The 23,454-nt window shown below is 40.7% G+C and overlaps 2 protein-coding genes across 9 annotated transcripts in view; both read right to left on the bottom strand.

Annotated features, from left to right (window-relative positions):
• Positions 1-1,432: 1,432 nt before the first annotated feature.
• Positions 1,433-11,918, bottom strand: PROC (protein C, inactivator of coagulation factors Va and VIIIa). The gene is made up of 9 exons (XM_028730691.2): positions 11,769-11,918; positions 11,163-11,251; positions 10,082-10,242; positions 9,478-9,502; positions 8,587-8,697; positions 6,869-7,015; positions 4,488-4,582; positions 3,527-3,644; positions 1,433-2,086 (listed from the first exon to the last, which is right to left on the bottom strand). The coding sequence occupies exons 2-9, from the start codon at positions 11,242-11,244 to the stop codon at positions 1,503-1,505; spliced, it is 1,323 nt and encodes a 440-aa protein (XP_028586524.2). The 5' UTR covers positions 11,245-11,251; positions 11,769-11,918; the 3' UTR covers positions 1,433-1,502.
• Positions 11,919-16,338: 4,420 nt separating this feature from the next.
• Positions 16,339-23,454, bottom strand: part of DGKD (diacylglycerol kinase delta) — a 72,300-nt gene continuing 65,184 nt past the window's right edge. For 7 of the 8 annotated variants that reach the window (XM_077930076.1, XM_077930079.1, XM_077930077.1 and 4 more), the window contains 2 exons: positions 21,223-21,353; positions 16,339-19,592 (listed from right to left, as the gene is read on the bottom strand). In XM_077930076.1, coding sequence (XP_077786202.1) covers positions 19,503-19,592; positions 21,223-21,353 — 221 coding nt within the window. In that variant the 3' untranslated portion in view covers positions 16,339-19,502. The remainder of the gene's footprint in view (positions 19,593-21,222; positions 21,354-23,454) is intronic. The other variant, XM_077930078.1, reaches the window with a different exon arrangement.

Below are 23,454 nucleotides of genomic sequence, written 5' to 3'. Positions count from 1 at the left end.
TGGCAGAATGACAAACATGGCACAGGTGTTACAGATCACTGCAGCAACTCCCTCGCCCTCCATGTCTCTGGTCCTATGCACACTAAGTGACAGAACTCTGGGCCACCCCCTTTAAACTCCCCGTTAAACGAACTAAGTTTGACTGCTGCTGGTTGCTAACACCTCCCTCAGTTTTATGGTGTTATTATAATTTGGTGGCTTTTACCTGCTGCTTCTTTTGGTATTTACATTTTAATTGTTTGATTCTTTTTTGTGAACCAATCTAGAAATATGATTAAGATATCAAGACTTTAAATAAATAAACAAACCACTGCCTGAAATGCTTTCCACAATCAGGTCTTCTGAAGGCATTGTGAACTTTTGCACCAAACTTTCTACGCATATACTATTTGCCAGCAAAAAAGATGTTTTCTGGAAGGCAAATGTACTTCCTCCCCAGAGCCACAGTTATTTATTTTTATATTTTCTGCTTATAGCAGAAACCCACACTGTTAAATATTTGATATTTGGGAGCTGGGGGACAGAATATATTATTTACTGTGCGCTGAGACACAGTCTTTCCCTCAGGCGCTCAAGGCAGATATTTATATTATATTAATAATTATTTTCAAAGCATTTTCAGAGGCTTGCTCAGTGATTAAGCAACTGGAAAACATAGAAAATTGCAACAGGCAATAAAAATCCAGCATAAAAACAAATCACAAAATTAAAAAGGCCCAGGGAAATAGAAAGAGAATAATCATGGAGCCAGTCAAACCTCTCAGGGGAGAGAGAGTTCTAAAAATACTACAATGAAAGCAAGAAATGCAAAATGTAAACATTAAGACAACAAAATTATTTTGGCTCTTGGCAGTCTCTTCAGGAACAATCCGACCTTCACCTCTTCTGCCCTCCCCACAGGGCTCACAGTTCTTTAAGTATAGTAAACATGCAACTTACATGGGGGTTACGTTCCAGGAATAGCACATGAAGCCAAACTCACATATAGTCGGTATACACTGTGTGCAATGGCAGGTAGGATTGCTAAAGTCATTTTTCCCCAGACACCCACCCAATTTCATCCTCCTTTTTAATTTTAATTTTTTTTTTTGCCAGGCACATAAAGCTGAATGTGAACAAGAGACTACCTTGGTCAGCCTGACCAGTGATGCCAATGGGTTACAGGGTGGTCAGTAGAACAGCAGCATCTCCAGTCTGTCTCTATAGCAGAACAGACCTCCTAAGCCTGTTCCAAGGTCAAGAGGTTTATGGTTAAAGAGATGGTGTCATGGACAATAGCAACAAACTCTGTCCCACACGTGTTATTATGTGGGTGGCTGTGGCTGCAGTGATTGGCCTTTGGCTCCCAACAACCTGCCACTCCTGCATGTGGCCTTGGAACCAAACAAGTTGTCCACCTCCTGATTTAAGAAATGCAACACACCACACATACTCACTTTGTATATTCTGTATTTATTAGCAGAAGACAATGGGCATACCGAGTGTACTGCCAAAGTACTCCCTCATCCTTCTTTTGTGACAGTGTTTGGTGAGATTATGCTGTCTTTCATTTGCTGATAGATCCAGTCAAGATATGCACTGACTTTGGTGTAGATTCCAAAGTTATCAATTGCTCCACAGCCTTCTCCCCAGCTCACAAGTCCAATTAAGAACCAGGTGTTCTTGAATTTGGTGACCATAGGGCCACCACTGTCTCCATGACAGGAATCCCGGTTATCTCCCAGTATCCCGGCACACAGCATGTTTTCCGAGACAGAATTCAACATAGAATTCACACAGTCATTCCGTGGTGCCACAGGGATTTCAATATAGTTGAGAACAGAGGAGTAATTCACCTTCGAGTCCTCACTCTGGCTCCCCCAGCCTGTCACCACAGCCTGTGTCGCTTCTCTCTCCAAGTGCTCTGCCAGCTTCTTGGAAGGCAGGCAAATAGGAATTGTGAACTTGTTGACAAGAACTGGGCGTTGTAGGTGCAGCAGTGCAATGTCATTTTCAGAGGTAAGTTCAGAGTAGTTTTCATGAGGCAATAACTTGTCTGCAAAAATAGTTTGCTCACTTTCTTCTGTTCGCCGGCGATAATATTTACCTGTAAGGGCAATAGGGAAACTTGGAAAGTGTCCTTTCTCTTGGGATCTAAGTCAACCTTACCTCTCTCAAAATACTTTAGCAGAACTCATAAAGAAGAGGTAGTATTTCTTTCTTGCATTTCAGGCTCAGCAAAATCCAAATCCGTAACAGGAACAAGTGGCAGTATAAAAAAGGGCCTGTATGCCTGCAGAATTTATGTGTAGAGTATAAAAGGCTCGTGTCCCTGCAGAATTTGTGTACATTCAGCAGAATTGTATACCACACTGTACTTGTAACAGTGAGGTCGTACCATAAAAAGCACATAGAGGAAGAAAAGGAGAGAGTGCAAATATATATATCCAGATTTGGATTGAATCATGGCCAGGGAGAGGATTCTTACAGTTCATAAGCAAGTAGTGAATGAGAAGAATGGTTTTGTGCACTGCAGGGCTGTACTACTTAAAACTAGTGGTCAGAGATCATATGCTTGAATGTGCCCTTCCTGCATATAGAAAGCAATACATTGGGGAGAAATGCCTGACTAGCTGTCTTCCAGAAATACTGTTTTGTTTTGGTTTGGTTTTTTTAACTGTGAGAACATCAGGATGCAACAAGAGCTCTGCTGGATAGGCCAAAGGCCCCGTCTATTCCAGTATCCTGTTGTCAGAGAGATGCCTACTGAAAAACCACAAGCAAGGCTTAAATGCAACAGCACGCTCTCCTGCTGCAATTCCTAGCAACTTGTATTCAGAGGTATACTGGCTTCTACAATGGAGGGAGGACTTAACTAACATGAATTTGTTTAACCTTCTTTTGAAGTCACCAAAGTTGATGGCTATCACTACATCCTGTGAGAGTGAATTCAATAGTTTGAAGATGCACTGTATAAAGAAGTATTGAACTATTCTGAGAGAGGGAGAAACACTCTCTCCTTTCTACATCATGCAAAAGTTTATAAATTCTAACATGCCCCCCTTTGCTTGTCTTTTCTCTAAACTCAAAAGGCCTTTGTCATACCAGCACCAGGAGTCATGCCAGCACGCAGAACCCATAGCTGCAACCTAAGGAAATGTTTTACCATGTGATTTGCTGGTGTATAAATTCCATCCCTACTCAATACAGATTCAAGAAGGCATAGAATTTTCAGAAATTAATTCCTTCTGCCATCTTTCCAAAGCAGCACAAACCCAAGATAGAATTTTTATTCCTTTTATGTCAGTTCCATATATCAGGTTTGCAGTATGGTAACTTCCAAAATTTCAGCAAGAGGTGGCCAGATCTTTATATCTGTTCACATGTGTTAGTACCAGTCACCACTTTTAGTCTTTTCAGTCTAGACTAGACCATACTCCCTGCATCTATGGCTTGGACATTACTTAGTTTGAAAGAATTTAAATAGTATTGATTGAGGGTTTTGTTGTCACATATTAAAAAGAAATGCAGTCATGATTCTCCTTACCAAATGTCAGTTTGACTGTTCGCAGGCTTTTCAAACAATGTGCAGCTGTCAGCACCCAGGTGGGGTGAATGAGAACACCACCACACAAAAATCTGCCTGCACTATTGCTCAGCATAACCTGCAACGAAGAAGAGAAAGAAAGCTATTGACTTCCTTCATCCATCCTTGACTGCGTGTGTCCAATACATCTGTGCTGGTTATTGTACTGACTTAGGTTCCTCCAGATGAGCTATTTATGCAGCATTCCTCCTGACTTGCTTGCACAAAGCTTCTGTGGAGTTTAGATTGTATCCGACCTTTACTGAGCAATTGTTCCAATTTGTTTGTGGGAAGGTTATATGAGCATTCATCATCATTCATTTATTCTGATTTACTTGCAAAGTGTTTATATGTCTTCCCATTAATCATTTGTTCATCCCACAATTTTCAATGCATTTCCTAACTGCAAAAAGTCTGTTTCTTTTTAAAAGTAGGCTTGTTGTGCTAGGACGACAGAACACTTTAATTCACTATAATTGTGCAAACCTAAAATTTTCAGTATGCGTATGAATTCCACCAGCAAAATACTGACAATCTGGAGGAATCCCCCATATACTCAAGTTGCTGTTCTAGGTCTAGAATGACAAACATTTTCATATGGCTTTCTGATGCACATCATAAACTTACTTACAGAGATTGATGCATTAAAGTCTTTGGCAAAAACTGAGCTGGTTCCAAGTACTGCATCCACCAGTGAAAGCCAGGACAGGAGAGGGTAAAAAAAGAGTACTTACCTGAAGAAATAATACATACAGGTGGGATCAATGATGATATGAGCAGCCAGAAGTATGAGAACAAGGCCTCACCAGGGGGTCTCTGAAAATAAGAGACACCCCTGGGGTTCTGACAATCATTGAGACTGACAGAAGCAGCAGGGCCTGACAAACCCATTCAAAGGCTGAATATTTTTATTAGTTCTTACCTGCCAGGGACTCTGTCCTTTTCTTCCAGGTGCTCCCCCAATTACTTTAGCAGTCTTATAGATGAAATTATGGACTTTTCCACAGGCAAACTCCACTGTAAAAGAAAGAAAAAAGAAAGGCAAGATGAAGGATAACCTAGGAAGGTCTGTACAATTTCTATCACTTTACGTCAAAAAGAACCCAGCCCAGCCTTCAAAGCTACTATGCTGATTTCTGGAAGTTGTATAAATTATCTAAGCTATCTCCTTCCCAATTTCTCATTAGCTCAAGCTGTGGGAAATCCTGAATTCTTTTGGCTTTGTAAGTAATCTGTAGCAATAATATAACACACTAAAATGTTTTAAGTTGTGTTTGTTTGTTTGTTTGTTTGTTTGTTTGTTTGTTTGTTTGTTTAACTCCTTTGGTACCTTTGAGGCCAGAACTAGATGTTATGCCAAAATATACAGAATCTTAGCCTCTTTTATGCCAAATAACAACATTTTATTGTTCATATGTTTGCTGCTGTGGGCTTCCTTGGGAGGAAGGGTGGGATATAAATCTAGTAAATAAAACAATAATACATTTATTATATTTTAACCCAGAGTTACCCTTTCAGGGGGAAATCAAGTAAGTAAAAACAACAACATGACAACCTGGTGTCCAATTTTCGGTTCTCAAATCGAACCTCCACTTGGAAGCATCCACAATCCAGAGAATGTGAAATATGCCTCAGAGCCATTCAACAGCTGCATGTTAGTTTAACTTTAGGTCTTTTTGTGTTCATGCGACTATTTTAATTTTAATCTATAAGCTGTTATTGTTTATTATATATTGCTTTAAATATCTATTTTACTCTTGTGAAAGCAGTCTCAGTTGTGCTTCTGAGCTGGTCTTTGACCGTAATAATAAATTATTATTACTAACATGGTGGTAAAATTCTGGACTCTACCACTTCAGATTGCATGAGGACTTTAATAATTTTCAATGCACCCATTTTTTTAAAAAAAATCTAATTGCATATTGTACATAACCTGTCAGGAGATATTTTTAGCAACAGCCCATCACCCGAATGTGCCAATTTACCACATGCAGGGAAGTTGTTGTTCTTGTTATTAATAGAAACATGGGGGAATACATTACCCCACCTGAAGATAGTAGAGTCCAGAAATCTACAACCTAATTTTATATGTATTATTATTAGGTTTTTTTCCCTCACAGGGTGACCCAAATTAAAGACATCCAATAAAATTCTAAAAACACAGCTATACAGATAAAAGGCAGGACATACAGATCCCACTCCACTAAAGGCCACTATGCCACAATTCTTTTAAATCTAATTTCAGCAGGGAGAGGGGACACTGTTGACATCAGGGGAGACCTCTGTGGGCACCTATGCACATGCCAGCACCATGTTGGCAACTATTGCCCTAGTACACATGTTTAGGATCTTATCTAAGCATGGAACTTATCTAAGCATGAGCTAATTCCTATTTGCAAAATGGCAGCCCCCCCCCCCCCCATCTAAGCGCATTGTACTTCCTGAACATATACACCCCCCCACACTCTATTGTTGTACTGTGTATTTTGGGTCTATGGACCACAATAAAGCTGTGTGTGTAAAAAAAAAAGTATGTTTTTTTACACTCTCACAGCAGCATAACATGGGTGGTGGGTACCTGGCATCCACTTGAGTTGGCTCCCTCATTTTGCCTAAGGGTAGGACTGCCCTCATTTCCTTTCTTGTACTTCATAGTAACAATTAAATACCTGTGAATGCAGCTAGAGAGGCAATACTACTGAATAGTATTTAGAGGACCAGTATACCTGAAGGAGAGTCTCCACCCCCATCATTCAGCCCAGAAACTGAGGTCCAGCTATGAGGGCCTTCTGGTGGTTCCCTCACTGCGAGAAGCCAAGTTACAGGGAACCAGGCAGAGGGCCTTCTCGGTAGTGGCGCCTGCCCTGTGGAACACCGCCCCCCCTTTCAGATGTCAAGGAGATAAAGAACTACATAACTTTTAGAAGATATCTGAAGGCATCCCTGTATCGGGAAGTTTTTAATGTTTGATCGTATTTTTAATATTCTGTTGGGAGCTGCCCATAGTGGCTGGGGAAACCCAGCCAGATAGAGGAGGTATAAATATATTATTATTATTATTATTATTATTATTATTATTATTATTATTATTATTATTATTTACTACTACTACTACTACTACTATTACTATTACTACATGGCTATTCCACTATGCCACAGGCCACTGTACAGGAAGAATAAAGGTGTGTGGGGGGGACCCACAAACCTGATATTGCAAAGAGACTGAATTATAAAATTATGCCTTAAATAACGTGGCTGCCTCTGATTTGAAAAGCCAAGCTCGTGCTTATCCATAATTCTTACCAACAGGTTCACAAGAAGTATAATTATCAGCCAGCCGATAGCCTGAAGCACAACTGCAGTAGCGGTACTGGTAATTGTCTTGTTGGCCATCATTACAGAAATGTTCACAGCCACCATTGGAAATTGAACAGTTGGTGTAGTCAACCACTGGGCATCAAAAGAAGTAAAGTACATGTTGAAAGGAGGCAGTCCTTTTCCTTGAAGGAGCTATTTATGTCACTCGACCTTCTCCTCTTAAACTGTGCAGAAACAGAACTATTTGATGACCGAACTTATTCTTTTCATTATTGAACATTTGTCTCCTTCCTCTCTTATGACAAAGCATTAACTTTCTGAACAAGGTGAGCTGTGCTGGAAATAATGACTTCTCCTCGCAGTGAACTACTGGGGAAGAAAATCCAAACTCAACAGGAGAACAAACTTGACTGACTGTGTTGCAGTTGGAGATAGGGGAGGAATTTGATTTACTGTATTTTTTGCTTTATAAGACACACCCGACCATAAGACGCACCTAGTTTTAGAGGAGGAGAACAAGAAAGAAAGAAAAAATTCTCTCCCTCTCTGCTCAGCGCCTCTCTAGTGAAGCGGCAGGACAAATGGAGCCCCTTCCATTTCTCCTCCCGCTTCGCTGAAGGGGCGCTGCGCAGAGAGGGAAAGCCGCGCAGCGCCTCTCCAGCGAAGGGAAGCCAGGAGAGCAAGAGGGATCGGTGCGCACCAATCCCTCTTGCTCTCCTGGCTTCAGCGAAAGCTGCACAGCCTGCATTCGCTCCATAAGATGCACAGACATTCCCCCTTACTTTTTAGGAGGTTAAAAGTGCATCTGATAGAGCGAAAAATACGGTAGTTTGCATTTAAAGGCAAAAACTACTGAATCCTCACTTTCCCAAACAATATGCAAACAGAAACATCACTGTGTGAACCCCTGTCACCATGAGCTGCGGATTCATAGCTTGTCCTTCCAAGCTCACCTAAAGCGAGAGGCTCCCCATTACAGGCAGGCACCCACCTAATGAGGGGCACCTTTGAACTGTGGGTCAGGCTAGGATTGGGTGGCTGTCAGATAGCTCAATCTGTAGTTTCAAAACTCTTCTCAGGCTGGAGAATTGCTTTCTACTTGTATGGTGCCCCCCCCTCCCGTTTTTAGTGGGTCTGTGGCTCCTGCCTCAATACAATACGTACATAGATTTAACAGCCTATATATGAAGAAGCATGTTTACTGAATGAATTGGAATACCAGTCACAATATACACCTCTTACACTGAAGAAAGTTGTCACCACCATGGACCTTAGCAAACACAAACCTTTTGCTTATTTGTTTTTTAAAAGTGCCAAACAAGTAAGACCTTTCCCTCTGTATTGCTATACCCTGGGGACAGGCTGACACGCTACTAATGGTGGATTAGAGAGCTAGTACGTGTTGATAACTGAGCACCAGTAGTATGTTAGCCTGTGTGTCTCCTGTTCATGGAGGGGAGGGAGTAACCTGACTGCAGGGGGAATGTCCTTAACTTCTCACTACTTAAAAAGAAAGAAGCGTAACTTTTCCATTTGCAAGTTCTGTAGTTAGTGTACATCAAGAAAGGGGCTTTAGAACAGCATGCATATTCTATACAAAATTGTTGTATTATCAATCTGAACTCGAAGGAATAGAGAAACCCCTTACACAAGAACAACAGTTGCATTTTGATAGTAAAATGGAGAATTGAAGATTATATTACCATATTGGCACTGGCGCCCCTCCCAGCCTTTGTTACAAATGCAGTCAAATCGTCCAATGCCGTCTCGACAGGATCCATCGACACATGGACTGGATTCACACATATCTCCATCTGAAAACACATTTGCAGGGAAACCCAGACCATATGTCGTATGTCTCTTTGCAAGAGAAGAGTTAACTACATCACCCCATTATATAAACTTCCTCTCTTGGTTATGCTTCATCTACAGAAAATATTAGCAGACACAAAAGCATTAACTTGCTTAGGACACAGGGGAACTTTACAGTGAAATTCCGCTTCCAGACTACAGAAATAATAGGCTAATCTGTGACCTCAGTGCTCGCCCCCAAGGGTTAAATTGTAGAGATCTTCCAGTGTGCTGCGAACCTCGCTATTAAGGAAATGTGTAGAAAAGTCCTAATAAAACATATCTAAATATGGGGACACACAAATACACGATAGAAAGAAAGAGACAGAGGTTCCCACTACACTCAAAGGGGTGAAACTTCTTTTTTTTAATAATAAATTTTTATTAAATTTTTCCACCATAATAACACAAGCCACAAAGCAGAATAATACACAGAAACAGAAAAGGAAAAAAAGAAGAAGAAAGAAAAGAAAAGAAAAGGGGGGAAGGGAGGGGGGAAAGGGGGGGAACAATAAACAAATAAACAATAATAACAAACTTAATTCTTCACAAATCCAACTTTTTAAACATCTTGATTGACTTCCTCAAATCCCTCCCTTCTGAGTTTCCTTGTAATTTAAAAGTAACAGCTTTCCAATATCATTATTAAACTAAAAAAATTTCCAATTAGTCATCTTATTCACTTTTCTTGACATTCTGAATCCCATTTATTTAATTATAGGGGGTGAAACTTCTTTACTTACCAAAGTACTTTGTCCAAAACTCCAGCTGAAAGAAACAAAATCGAGGTTAATACTTGAAATGGAGTCTTCTCCATGATTCGATATGGATTCTGCCACACAACCTTTCGGTGCAGATAGGAAAATCAACCTCCTTGGAACAAATTATTATTGGCGACCACCTACCCAATTTGGCACAAAAAACATGACAGCTGAATAGATTCAGCATTTGGGGAAGCATATTACTGCTTTACAGGGATGGCCGACCCAATAGCTTCAGTGAGGCAGTTGCCTCAGGTGGCAGGGCAAGCTGGGAGGGGCAGGAGATCAGGGCCCACAAGGAGCACACCGCTGCCATTTCCTGCATTTGCCATTCACAGCTGCCACTTGGAAAAGCGAGGCCACAGCTACCGCCACCTGCACCTCTCCAACCTCTTTTTTTCTCCCCCACTGCCTACAATGTGCTGGGGCTTCCCTGGCCTGCATCTTAGTCACCTCAGGTGGCAACGGGGAGGGGGGGGGGAGCAATGGAGGAGGAGGTGGCAGTGACAGGGGACGCCATTTTCTGTTTTACCTCAAGTGGCAATGGGATTCAATGCTTAGTTCCCAGTCTTTAGCAATAACTTACTGTTGCTTCCTTGGTTTCAAATATTTCACTGGCTTCCTCAAAATCACATACTTCCTCTCGGCATTCCCGTTCCAATGAACCCTGCTTTAATTCTTCCAAAAAACTATTTGCCCGCTTCTGGATTTTCAGCACTTGATTTGCTTCTTGGCTGCTATAAAATACTTCAGGCAGAAAACAAAACAAAAATATCCATCTGGGCCATTTATAGCAACATCATGCTATCTGCAGACACTTATTCACAGTGTATTCCCCATTTATTTTATATAATGGATGTAGAGGAGAGGGAGAAGAGTTTTTAAAATAGTAAACACTAAATTCTGAGGGATTATTAAAACTTGGAAAGGAGAAAATAATGTTGACTTTAGCAGTTTATTTATTTATTAGTCACTTTTCAGGGTTAAACCCTCACAGAGAGATGTGACTCTGAGAGAAATAAAAGGAATGGAACAGCAATCGGAGTATGAAGCACTGAGTGAATGGAGTCAAATAGACATATGAAAGATGCTGAATTAGATCACCAACATTCTCTTAAGGGAAGTCAACAGTGAAAAATGTTTTTAAGGTCTTGGATGCCAGACCTGAAGGGGCCAGGGAAATATTAACTGAAAAGATGTTTCACAACTGCAGGGCCTACACCAGGAAGGCCCTGCCTCATGTGTTCACCAACATAACTAATTTCACCAGTGAGAAGAGACATATGGGTTAAAGCAATCTTCAAAATAATCCAGTTCCAAACTGTTTAGGGCACCAGCACTCTGAACTAGGCCCAGAAACACACTGGTAGCCACGGCTGCCGCTAAACTATCAGAATGGTGTTGATGAATGCTGGGGCCTACCTAACAATGCTTTGCAACGAGACATACTCTATTGTACACCCCTCCTTGCCCAGACTGGCTTCCATGTCAAGTGAAAGCACCGACATTCTAACTCCCTATGTAATCTGAAACTATTTTGAAGAGAATTCTATAGAGAGAGAATGCAACTGTCTCTGGGGCTTGTGCCCTTACTATCGTACCCACAGAAATTTCATAGGACACAGTGTATTTGATAAGGAGTAATGCAGGAAAGAAGAAGGATATACCTGAGCCTTCATGTCCACTAGGCAATATGAAGGCAGCTGAAAACACCGAGAGGGTAAAGATTCTCCACATTGCACAACACATCACACACCTAAGAGAATAACCACCGAAGATCTGACCATTTGTTTTAAGGAAATACAAGCTCCTATAACACTATATATTTGTATTCAGATTTAATACAGTTCCACATTTATAACTGTTATAGTTTACACAGGCATATATAAAGTTTGGTGGACAGTTTCATACAATGTACTCTACAGACATTGGAACATTTTTTCCACAGCTACCACTCCTGATCCCATTATATATTTAACTAAATTATGTTTCACCTTCACAGTAGCACATTCATTCTCCTAAAAAAAAACAATTCTATGCAAAACACAAAGTTGCTTTACTGTCTTTAATATCATTGTGTGTTCCCAAAGCAAAAAGAACACCACACTCATGTATTTGGGGGAGAACGCCACACTAAATGTACTGCTGTTTCTCTTTCCAGATTTCCCACTGTTATCTCTCCCACTTTTTACCTCTTCTGTTTTTGACTAGGTTAAAAAAATGTTTTAAAAAGGAGAATTAGTACTGGAAAAAAACCCTTCCAAAAGACTTACTGATTTCACCAGCTGAATCACAGTTGTCTACTTTTCTGCCATCAGACTCTGAGAATGCTAGTTAATCCCTAACCTCAAATATTTACTCAGACACACACTCAGAGAGCCTTTGTTTCAGTCAAACAAAAACTGCTTCTATGGTATTTCTACAGAGCATTAAGGAAGACCAGGAATCACTTGCTTTCAAACATTTCTCCCCCCCCCCCCCTGGCCTTTTTCTCCAATTAAAGTAAATGACTAGCTGAAGTAAATGTTAGCATTCCATGAACACAGCTATGTTCATAATCCTTGTGGGATTTCCTCCTTCTTAGAAGAAAGAAACCTAATCCACTTCATTTCCATTTTAATCATTTGAAGTTCCATCTTTATCCACCAAGCAATTTCAAGTTGAAACCAGAAGGGAGCACTAGAGAGCTACAATTGTCCGTTTACATCCTTTCCCTCAAGGCATTGGAATGGCACCCATGCCTGTGAAAGGATGATGTTGGTGTACTGGTCTCTATTTTGTCCTTCTTCCCTCTCCTGGTGTTTTTATTGCCTTCAAAACAGTTTACCATTTTATTTTGGTTCTCCTATCTACTATGTTCACTTGTTCAGTGTTTTGGCAAAGGAAAGCCCCCTGTTGAATTTTCACACAGCTCTTCTCACTAGTAACCTGATCTTAAATGTTTAGCCAAAATCTGTCCCTTTGCAATTTCCACCCATTGGTTTTAGTCCTGCTCTCTTCTGCATCACAGAACTTCAGGTATTTGTAGGTGGCTATGAGGCTTCCCCTAAAACTTATCTTCCCTGAGATAAAGTTAACCTTCTCCTTCAACCATTCCTCACACAACCTTGTTTCCAGACCCCTCACCATCCTGACCATTGTTAATGTTCTTCTTTAAATGTGATACTCAGAACTAGATATGGTGCTCTGGAAGCAGACGGGCCAATGCAGAACAGAGTGGAAATGCTACTTGGGATCTGAACACTGTGCTTCTATGAAGGCAGCTGCATCATATTGCTGGCACCTAGATCTCTTTCAAATGTACTGTTACCAAACCAGATCTGCTCCATTCTATACTTGTGCCGTTGACTTTTAATACCTTTTACATTTCTCTCTATAGCGTTTAATCTTAATAGTTTTGGCCCAGTGTTCCAGCCTGACAAGATTATCCTGAATGTTGGTTTTGTTTTCTATTGTGTTAGCTATACCTCCCAGCTTTGCATCATCTGCACAGTTAAGAAGTACCCTCTCTACATCATCACCATTTGATGTGGTGCAGAACAGGGCCAAGGACTGAGCACCATGGCACTCCATTCAAGACCTCCGCTCCCGGCTGATGCAGAGCCATGAACATTCACTGGGAATGGTTGTTCAATCAGCCTTGGATCAACCTATAAGTAATACTGTCCAGTCTACATTTTAATCCTTGTGTAAACAAAGATATAATAGGAAATGCTTTACTGTTCTCACAGTATTGTTGCACGCCACCCCAATCTCCAAGTGCTGTTAAGATTCCAGAGGTTCCAGGCACTTACCCAGGGTGGTCTTTCCTTTTGGAAAAGAGGCAGAGTGGAGACTCTGGTGTCTTTATGATATATGGAGGCTACAATGGAGGAGCTCACAGCACCAACACCCCAAGGAGGTCTTGTTTCTCCCAAATATACATCAAACTTTGCTCTTTAACTTTGTTCTCCTCCTATCTCTCCAGCTTGCTGCTTTCCTTCCTAGGTCACATAACTGCTCTTCTCTGGCTTTATCTGTTGGGTGGCCCCCACCCATTTGCTGTCTCACACCGAGCCCCTTAATGGCCCCTCATCCAGGTTATCACCCTCAGCAGGCAGCTACCTTGGCCGTTCCAAAAATTAAAACCCTTGATTAAATTCTAACACTTGCTTGATCCAAGGAATAGGAGAGCCCAGCACACATCTTAACAGCCCAAACTTACAACACTATTTTCACTATCTACCAAACCTGTAAACCTTTCTTTTAAAAGAGAGACAAAACATTCACTGGGCATGACTTATTCTTGATCAATCCATGCTGGCTCCTGGAAATAAATGCATTATTTTCTATATGCTAAAAAAAACCCTCAATTTGTCTGTTTTCAATGATGGAAGCAGGTAGATAAATAGGAGTGGGTACTGAAACAGTTGCAATCAGGAGAACCAAATGGTAACCAACAGAATAGTGGATTTTTAGAAAGTATTGTCCTAAAAACTAAAGTGAGAGAATTACTTGGTACAACCAGTTACATCTATATGATGATCCAGTTACTAATACTGGATCCAGGGTAGGATTATGAAAGATCATACTCCATCCTGGACTGCATGGAAGTCTTGCTTTGCTAAAGGGCCATAGATGCAACATCTGGAACTGATGGTCAGATTGCACAAGGCATCCTCACTCATAAAAGGGTTGCTCTCGACATTCTGTGACCATGGCATGCAGGGAAAAAAGTGAATATGCATTAAGCATCAGTGAAATGGCTTGCAGAAAGGAGCTTCTCAGCAGTATGAGAAACATTGAGCCTCAGGAGTGACATGCCACATCCCAGGACATTTAAGAGTGACAAAGAGGAATCAAATGAAGCACCTTGTGATGATGGCCCAAGTATAAAGCTTTGCCCTTGGCACTCTCTCTTCCGGTCACATGTTGAAAGCAAGGATGCCCAAGACATAGGAGGCAACAGCTCTGAATGGTAAAGTCAGACTGCACAAGTGACCCGTGCCTCTACTTCTAAGAGCACCTCTCCCAATATCAACCACCTCACATCCTTACACTGGTAGGTGAGGCCTTGTTGGTGGTGCTACCACTGGGGGCTGTCTGGTTTGCACTGACCTGCTAAAGGCCTCTTCAGTGGTGTTATCCTGCTTGTCAGATGTCCGTCTCCTTCATTATCGACTTGCAGGAAGAATTAGAAAACATTCCTGTTTACCCAGGCATTTGACGGCTGAAAAGATACTGTTCCCGAAAAACCCTGAAATCACTGGCTGAGAGAATGCAATTATTTGTAAACTGTTTAAAGACTGTTTTTAATGATAATTGTTTTAATGTGTGTGATCCCCTGGACTCCTTTGGGAGGGTGGATGGGATATAAATTGGATACATAATAAAGTGGGGTGCATCTTACCACATTAAGATTTTGGTATATACCATTCTTAAACTTCGTAGTTCATTGTGGAAAAACTGGCTTAATGCATCAGAGCTGTGCCTGATTACTCCTCAGAAGAGCAGGTTCCTGCTACAGTGCCATAAGTACAAGTAGACAAAAAGCTGTCCAAGGTAGGTCAAAATGAGTCCTAATGAAGGTAGTTAAATGTTTATGGACAACTTGCAACACCTCACCTCATTCCTCTTGTTTCTATTCATGACTTACCTCAATTTTGTTTACATGTTTATGGTACTCTCATAATGCATCTTGTATGATGGGCAACAGTCACAAGAAGAGAGGGATATGCCAGCTCTCATTTAACAGTCATTCTGTACCTCTGTCTACTTCTCACTGTTAGGTGCAAATTAGCCGTATGTTATGGCTGCAGCCCTTGTAAAGACAGAGATAAGAAATAATATTTATTGGAGATTTCTGTGTATCCTAACATCTCAATTACCAGAGTTTCCTGGGGTGGTGATGAAAAAATATGAAAAGGAGGGGAAAGCCTTAAAGAAAACAAATGTTTTTGTATGTGTCTTAGTTTCTAAAGAAGGAAAAGTTCTTCTGAAACCTATTGGGGATTTTCTACAATAAACTTTTATTTGGGGCACTTGGACAACCCTTTTCTCATCTGTTTTACTGATATGAAAATATGGAATATTGAGGCTTTAAAGCAGAGGTTGAATCGCCACCTGTCATATATGATCTAGTTGAGATTCTTGCGTTGCAGGGCGTTGGACCAGATGATCCTCGGGGTCCCTTCCAACTCTACAATTCTATGAGTCTTTGCTTCATGCCAGTGTGGTTAGTGTTGGCCTAGGACTGAAAAGCCTGGGTTCAAATCCTTGTTTAGGCATGAAGTGCTGTGGGTGGTATTAAGCCAGTCACTCCTCTCAGCCAAACCTATCCCATAAAGTTGTTGTGAAGATAAAAATGGAGATGAAACCATATATGCTACCTTGACCTTCTTGGAGGAATGGCAGGGTATAAATCTAATCTAATTAATAAAGAGAAAACCCAAAGGGACAAGATATACTCTCAAGTTCTCTGTTATGCAGAAGACTACCAAAAACTACTAAAACCAGAATGATGGTTTTATGGTTTTGACCATGAGGTTTTAAACATATAAGAGTTGTATCCAATGTTGTGAGCAGACCCTCTGAAATTAATGAACATTGTGAACTTGAATTCATTAATTTCAATAGATCTGTCAGGGTAACATTTAGTTGGCTGCAACCCATATACTGCCAATTCAGCAAAATCAGCTGGATGAAATATAGCTATAATACCAAACACAGAAAATATATTTCTTCACTTGAAAACAAACTCCCCCTGCACAAAGTTTGGGATTGGTCTCATTTTTTTACAAGTTGCTGTTAAATTCTACTCCCTGCTTGATAAATATAGCAACAGATCCATTATTGATAGGAAGCTCGGAAACAGGATTTTCTTTATATACAAGAACAATATATTTACAACAATCAGCTGCAAAATATGTACATACAAGAGGTGTCTCCATGGTAATCACTGTATAAATTAAAATAATAAATAGCACATTCTATTCTTAAGGCACGAAACCTTCTTCCCAAGACTGTACAGGATTGAAATGCCTCCCTATGCTTTTGACAGATCACCGGAATTGTTACAACACCCCTGAGGGAACAGTCATCAGTGGACAACAATACAGACATCAAATGACTTATAAAAACATTTTTCTTTCTTTTCTTCTTTTTTTTTTACATCACAAATATCTCTTAAGATACAAGGAGTTTTGTGTAAACAGTATTTAATTTACCACACATACTATATTCACCTTTAAATAATACTCAAAAAAACAATTTTAATATGATATAGGTGGTCAGAGCTTTTCTTTTCAAGAGATACTGGCACTAAGTGCCTCTTTACAGTTCCTATCAGAGATGCAAAATCTAGTGGAATTAATATTTCTTGAGTGTCCATAGACTGAAAATGTGAATATATCCCACTAAGATTAAACAGAATAAATAACTTTGGCTGCAATCATCCTATGCACATTTACTTGAAAGAACCGTCCGACTGAGCAGGACTTATTTCTGAAGTAAATATGCATAGGATTGTACTGGACATAAGTCTAGTGTTTAATAGCTGCACTGAGCTAAAGATGGATATTTTGGGCACTAAAAAGTAATGTCAGCTTTAAAAAAAACATACTGAGCCATGCTAATAAGATACAATCCCTTTTTCCCAAAGGAGTTCAGGATTAGCACTTTCTTGGATAAATTCTTTTACATATATTCAATATACGCTTAATGAAATTTAATGGACCCAATACAAAACACTAGCAGGTATGATTCCAGTGTAGCGCCAAGCAAAACAGACATTAAACACCCTAAGTTTTGTATTTTTCCTCCATGCCTTGTTTCCAACTCAAAATATTTCAAAGATGTAAAATGTCTGATGACCAGATAGTAGGGTCACCTTACGCCTCAAGTGTCATCGTTTACAGAATCATAAACTATATAATGGAAATTCTGAATTCTCACAGGTGAGATGTCGAGCTTGCCATGCCATTGTGAACAGTGTGCCTTTCTTCCATAGTCTTTTCATAGCATTTGCTTAGCTAGCAGACACATCTTTCAATAAATACAATCTCTCTAGATACCAGAGGCACAACTTTTGGTAGTTACTCATTTTGCCAACCTGATGCACTGACATTTTTATAAAATGTCTGGGATCCAGGACTCCTGTTTTGCACAAAGAGACCACCATATTTCCAGTTGCAATTAATATAGAGTTAGAATGTGTCTTGGAAGTTCCTGACCCTTAGACCCAAAATGTCAAGTGATCCTTACAAAGAAATGCATGTGCTGAAGGGGCAATACAAGTGCAGAAAGTTAATTCCTTGAGAGCACTGCAATGATGCAATCCAGAACTCCTTGCAAATATAGCTCTTATCAAAGGGTGATGACACTTGGCTGCAATACAGACTGCATCCAAGTCAAGGGACTATAGCCAAGCTGGTCCTCTTAAGCCATTTATCTACTCAGGAGCTAATAACGAGAGCATCTTTGCTTCTACATGAGATTTCTAGGAGAAGCACAGACACAAGCACTGTAGTTCATCCACAACAAAAGAATAGAAAATATCCATTTGTTTTGCTGCATCTTTCTCCCAAGTTATCATATGATGGTTTTGCTCCCTGAGAAGTTCACCAGGAAATGAAAGAGGCTTCCATGTGGTTATCACCATTAATAAAGTGCAGGAATAATTTTAACTATCTTCTGTTTGATGGTGGCAAATGCACAACTACATTAGCATAATAGAAAATGAAAGCACTGGGAGACTGAGTTTTCTGGTGAGTGAATACCTGTGTGTCTTGCAATTTACAATCCTCCAGATTCAGTACAGGGAGAGTAATCTACACCATTAAGGCAAACTGTATCTGCAAAACTGTGGTAATGGAACAGAGCCAGAGATGTAGAACCCAGGTTCAAGATTTCCTCTGTAAATCGTATTACAAGTTTGTCTTCTTTATAGAAAGCTATAGTCAGTGTTCTCCTGTACTGTAAAAGAAATGGCCCAAAAGAAGCAAGACTTGATGGAATGATAAAATAACCACATAAGGGGGAAATCTGTAAAATTCAGTGGATCTACATCAGAATTTGGCAGTGGTTCTCCTAAAACAGAGAAAATGCTATGTACTGTATATCTTAAGCAACGATACACTGGCTTTGCAAAGTCTGGGAAACAGTGATGAAAAAAAGACATTATTTTACCCTGCCTAAATCTATGCACAGAAACTTCCTTCATTGTTTCCAGAAGTGAGAATCCTATTATATGTTTTTAAAACTTAGTAGAATCAGAGTCAAAGCAATGTCATAAGGAATTAGTATATTCTCCCATGTTGGATGTACTTCTGAGATTGTTCAGTATTTCTAGGCACTTGATGTTTTAAGCCAGAACAACATGCAATCCCACTCCTTTGGCATCCACAAGCATTACAGAGCAGGAACACAGGAAACTGAGAATTTTTTTGTTTAAGGATAACTTATATCCTTGGAAAGGGAAAAAAAAGACTCTGCACTGATATATCACGCCACTATATCTGGCACCACTGAACGAGCACAGACTGAAAAAGAACCTTCCTAATTTGAGGTTGTCCCAAACAGTTAGCTTACAATCTTCTCAACAGCTGATTTTTATCATCTTGCATGCACGAGTGCTTTCATAGCTCTTAATATCTGGCACAATCCTTAGATCATAGGGTAACATTTGCTTCTGTGACGGTCCACAAAAAGTTTTTGGTCCACGGGCTAGTATACTGGGGTTGGCTGAATGAAGTCTAGCATGCAGTGAGTGTGCCCAGGCCTGAGTAAAGGTGTTGAGGAGGTGGTTGTTAAGGACAAAGTAACACTGGCTTTGAATACAAGGTACCACTTGAGTGGATTGTGGTATACCCCACATCAGAATGGTAGCACCAAGAGAAGTTGGATATGAGCTCTGAACACTGCTAGCGTTTGGCTGATCCCTTGAGACGATTCTGATCAAGTCTGCTCTGTGAGGTGTCAGTTGTGCAGACATCAGGGGGAATGGTAGATACAGGCTCTGAAAACAGAAGTTAAGCCTCGCTGGCAGGAATATTCCTGCTCAGTTCCTTGATCCCATGTAATATCCTCTTCATATGGCCCACTTTGGTCACTCCTAGGTCCTGAAAAAGAATGCGAATAATAATCTTAGCCCACAAAGAGCTAGTCAAGAGCAGAACACTACACAGCTGAATATTAAAAATGGAATTCGAGATAAATGACAACATGACAAATGTAGTACCTCAAACACAAAGCAGTAAGGTCATAGAGCTTGACATTGTAGCAAATAATTATGGAATAAGCTCAAAGCAGCAAAAATCATCCAGACTACACAGACATTCATAGATGCAAAACTCAGTTAATATCTTTGATGATTTGCACAAATCTTAGAAATAAATCCAGCACAACCAAAAACACAGGGCAGTAGTCAACTAAACAGTCCAGTCAGTGCAAGGATGACCACTACTGCAACGGGACTATGCCACACCCCCACACCATTCCTGGATATGCTCCAGAATGTTGGGGGGGGACAACAGTCCATTGTACAAGGAAAAATCCTTGCGCTGACAGAACTGTAGCCTTAGAGCCACACTGAATACAACCCACAATTCAAAAAATGTATTTTAAAATACAGTTTCTCCTGTACCAGAGACACATGACAGATACAATATACAGTTTGTAATTACACACATCTTCCATTAGACAGTTCTACTTCCACATCAGAAGGGCATCACGTTAATCTCCTCTAGCAGAAACAGCATTTCCCCAATACTAGATAAAGCTTAGCAGAGAATGCTTCGTTGGACCCAGTGTTGTATCGCCTAAAGTTGTGTCTGCAGTTTTTGCTGCCACTGCTTGATCATAAGCAGTGGAAGCAAAGCTTGAAAAGGTACTTTGATACTGCAGGGCATATGGTCCACACAATTCCTGAAACCATCCAGATCCTGGAACAATAAATCACATTAGCAGTTGTGCTGGGCTGCTGTGTGGATCCTGCTGCTTATGCAGGTTCGGTTGAACTCTGCATGCCTCCAATCTGAAACTGTTCTACATAAGAGGAGCCAATGGCCCATCTAGTCCAGCATCCTGCTCTCACGGTGGTCAAACAGATGCTTCGTCAAACAGAGCGGTCAAGCGGGCTCTGAGCACAATAGCACTCTGTTCACCTGTGATTCACAGCAACTGTATTCAGAGGCACACTCCTTCTGACAGTGGGTGGAACATGACCATTGTGCCTAGTAGCTATTGACAGCCTTATGCTCCATGGATATCTCTAATCCTTTCTTAAAGCCATCCAAATTGGTGTCCACCACTGCCTCCTGGGGGAGTGGGTTCCATAGTTTAACTATACACTGGCCGTAGTTTGCACCAGTGCAGGCACTGCTGGCTCCAATGCTATGTATTTCCTCAGTTCACTCAAAGCTGTATATGAACATTTATGAAAGAAGGCCAGAATACTGATATATTTCAAGTAATACTATTCAGAAGTTCAAATCGTATAATTCAATGATTAACTGCAGGCCTTGTCTACAACTTGAGAAGGCTTGGTTTGTGGATTTTAAAAGGCTTGGGTTCTGGACAAAGAGTTTTCCTGTCTGATCTGACCCTGCTAGCCCACAGCTGTAAAATACTCTTGTTACTCTGTCTAAAGCCACCTAGAACGGAGAGTACGCAGACCAGCTCCAAGCACAGTCAGCACAGACAGCCATGCAAATGTAGATGGCTATTCTTGGTAAGTCGCTCATGAAGTACCTTGAGGTCTCTCCGTTCAAGATGCAGGAGCTCAGAGCCCCGGACGTCATGCCGGATGAAGATATCCTTATACTCACAAAGACTGAGGTGCTCAAGCCAGGCCGCAACCTCCTCCGTTCCCCAGAGGTGAACTGTCAGAGATGGAAAAGCAGGAGTGTGTTGAGTACCCAAAAGCCCAGAGGAGAGAAAAAAGGTGATCACCAGCAAACACCGAAGCAAATCAAAAAGAGAAGGGGAAACAATACTAAACCTCACAGTAGAAGGAATGACAAGTGATTCAACAATTCCAGAGCAAGAGAAAGGAAGCAAGATTACAAGCCAAGACGTGGTTTTAAATGGAGGCTGGATGTAGTAGAAGCTGTTTTTACCTAGGACTGATTTTATGCTACTGATAGTATGTCTGAATGGACGCTTGCCACACGGTCTGACCAGCAACTTAATAGGATAAAATGTGTGAATGTGCACTAAACTATCAAGTAATTCAGCTAAGGTGAATATCAGTTTGCCACAAGACAAATCTGGATATTCACAGAAATAGTGCAAAATCCCATCTTTAAAAATGTGTGCACTGCACCTTTGGGTCTGTTCAAATTGATACAAAAACATACACCCTGGATTTTCTATGCACAGTGAAAACAGAACCTGGTTTCAGGCTTATGCAACTTCTTCCCTTCCTTCCTCCCCTAAACTGCATGGAACGCAATGCCCAAATGGAGAAAAACCTCAAATTATAGTATAAGATATGGAGAAGGGGAGCAGAACTAGACTCAAGAAAGTAAGAAAAGCCCTGCTGGACCAAGTCAAAGGTCCATCTGGTCCAGCATCCTGTTTTCACAAGGGCAAATGAATGGGAAGCCTGCAAGCAGGACCTGAGGGCAACAGCACTCTCCACACTTGTAGTCCCCAGAGACAGGTATTCAGAGGCATCCTCCATGAATTTGTCTAATGCTCTTTTAAAGTTGATGTCTACAGTACATCTTGTGGAAATGGTCTCCGTAGTTGTGCTATGTGAAGAAGTACTTCCTTTTGTTTGTCCTGAATTTTTCAACACTCAGCTTCATCAGGTGACCCTTAGTTCTAGAATCCACTTTCTGCACATCATGTATAATCAAATATTGCACACTGTTATCATATATATCCTGTTACTCGCCTTTTCTGTAAACTACCTTTTTTTAAAAAAAGTTTACCTTTATCCAGTCATCCTGGGCCACAGTGGCTGTGCTTGGGTTATTCTATTTTAGCTTAACAAGCTGGGATAAGAAAAAGTCTATTGTCCATGAATATAGCCCCTTCCCCTTCCTTTTGAACAAGCCAGGATCTTAAACCAATTTCATACTATGGTTCAGATCCTGGCTTGTTCCAGAGATGGTAACTATAGTTTCCTGGTTAGAACAGATGCTTCCTAATTAGAAGCTACAGTCAACTGGAGACTTGGGTATATTATTCTGGTGTGCTGTGAAGGGAGAAGAGAAGGGACTGCATGCATGGGGAAAGGGATCACTCTCTCTCTCTCTCTCTCTCTCTCTCTCTCTCTCACACACACACACACACACACACACACACCTCTTATTAAGACAAGATACAATAGTCAGAACCCAATCCATCTGTTCCCTAATGCCATGCCCATGAATAAAGGAAATAGAAACCCTGATACTTTTGTCACTTCTTTTCAAGGCAGTAAGTCTTGTTGCACATATTCTTGGTTAGCAAACTCATTTGCGTCCCTTATAGGCACAGTGGCAATGCCTTTTTGTTCCTCTAAAGGGAAATAAGTTTTGTTATGATCACACACAGCCTCTCCACTAGCCTCGAAATAAGAGAAGAGCAAATAGAACCTTAAAGTCCAGAGGAAAGCGAGAGAATACGGATATGCCACAAAATTAATGGGAAAGAGGATGGTACTATTAGCACCATGGAACCAACAGAATTTACAGATGTAAAAGCCAGAATGTTTTCATAAGAAAGAATATAAGTCAACAAATCAACTAAACCAGCTGGAAAGGAAGTACTCTGATACCATTTGAATTATTGATTTCAAGGGGCTATTTTTAATATCATACTAATCAATAAGGATTAAAGCTAGGGATGCACCGTGATGATGCAGAATTCCCAGACATTTAGACATGAGGACTTGATTGAAGACTGAGAGTGAATCAATGAGAGAAAATCATTAACCAAATCAGTGAGTATTAGCAGTGGGGAGATCTGGAGTTATGCGGACTTGGGCTCCAC

The sequence above is a fragment of the Podarcis muralis genome, chromosome 6 (assembly GCF_964188315.1).
Source record: "Podarcis muralis chromosome 6, rPodMur119.hap1.1, whole genome shotgun sequence".
Taxonomy (NCBI): Eukaryota; Metazoa; Chordata; class Lepidosauria; order Squamata; family Lacertidae; genus Podarcis; species Podarcis muralis.
This window is presented reverse-complemented; position numbering and strand designations above follow the sequence as displayed.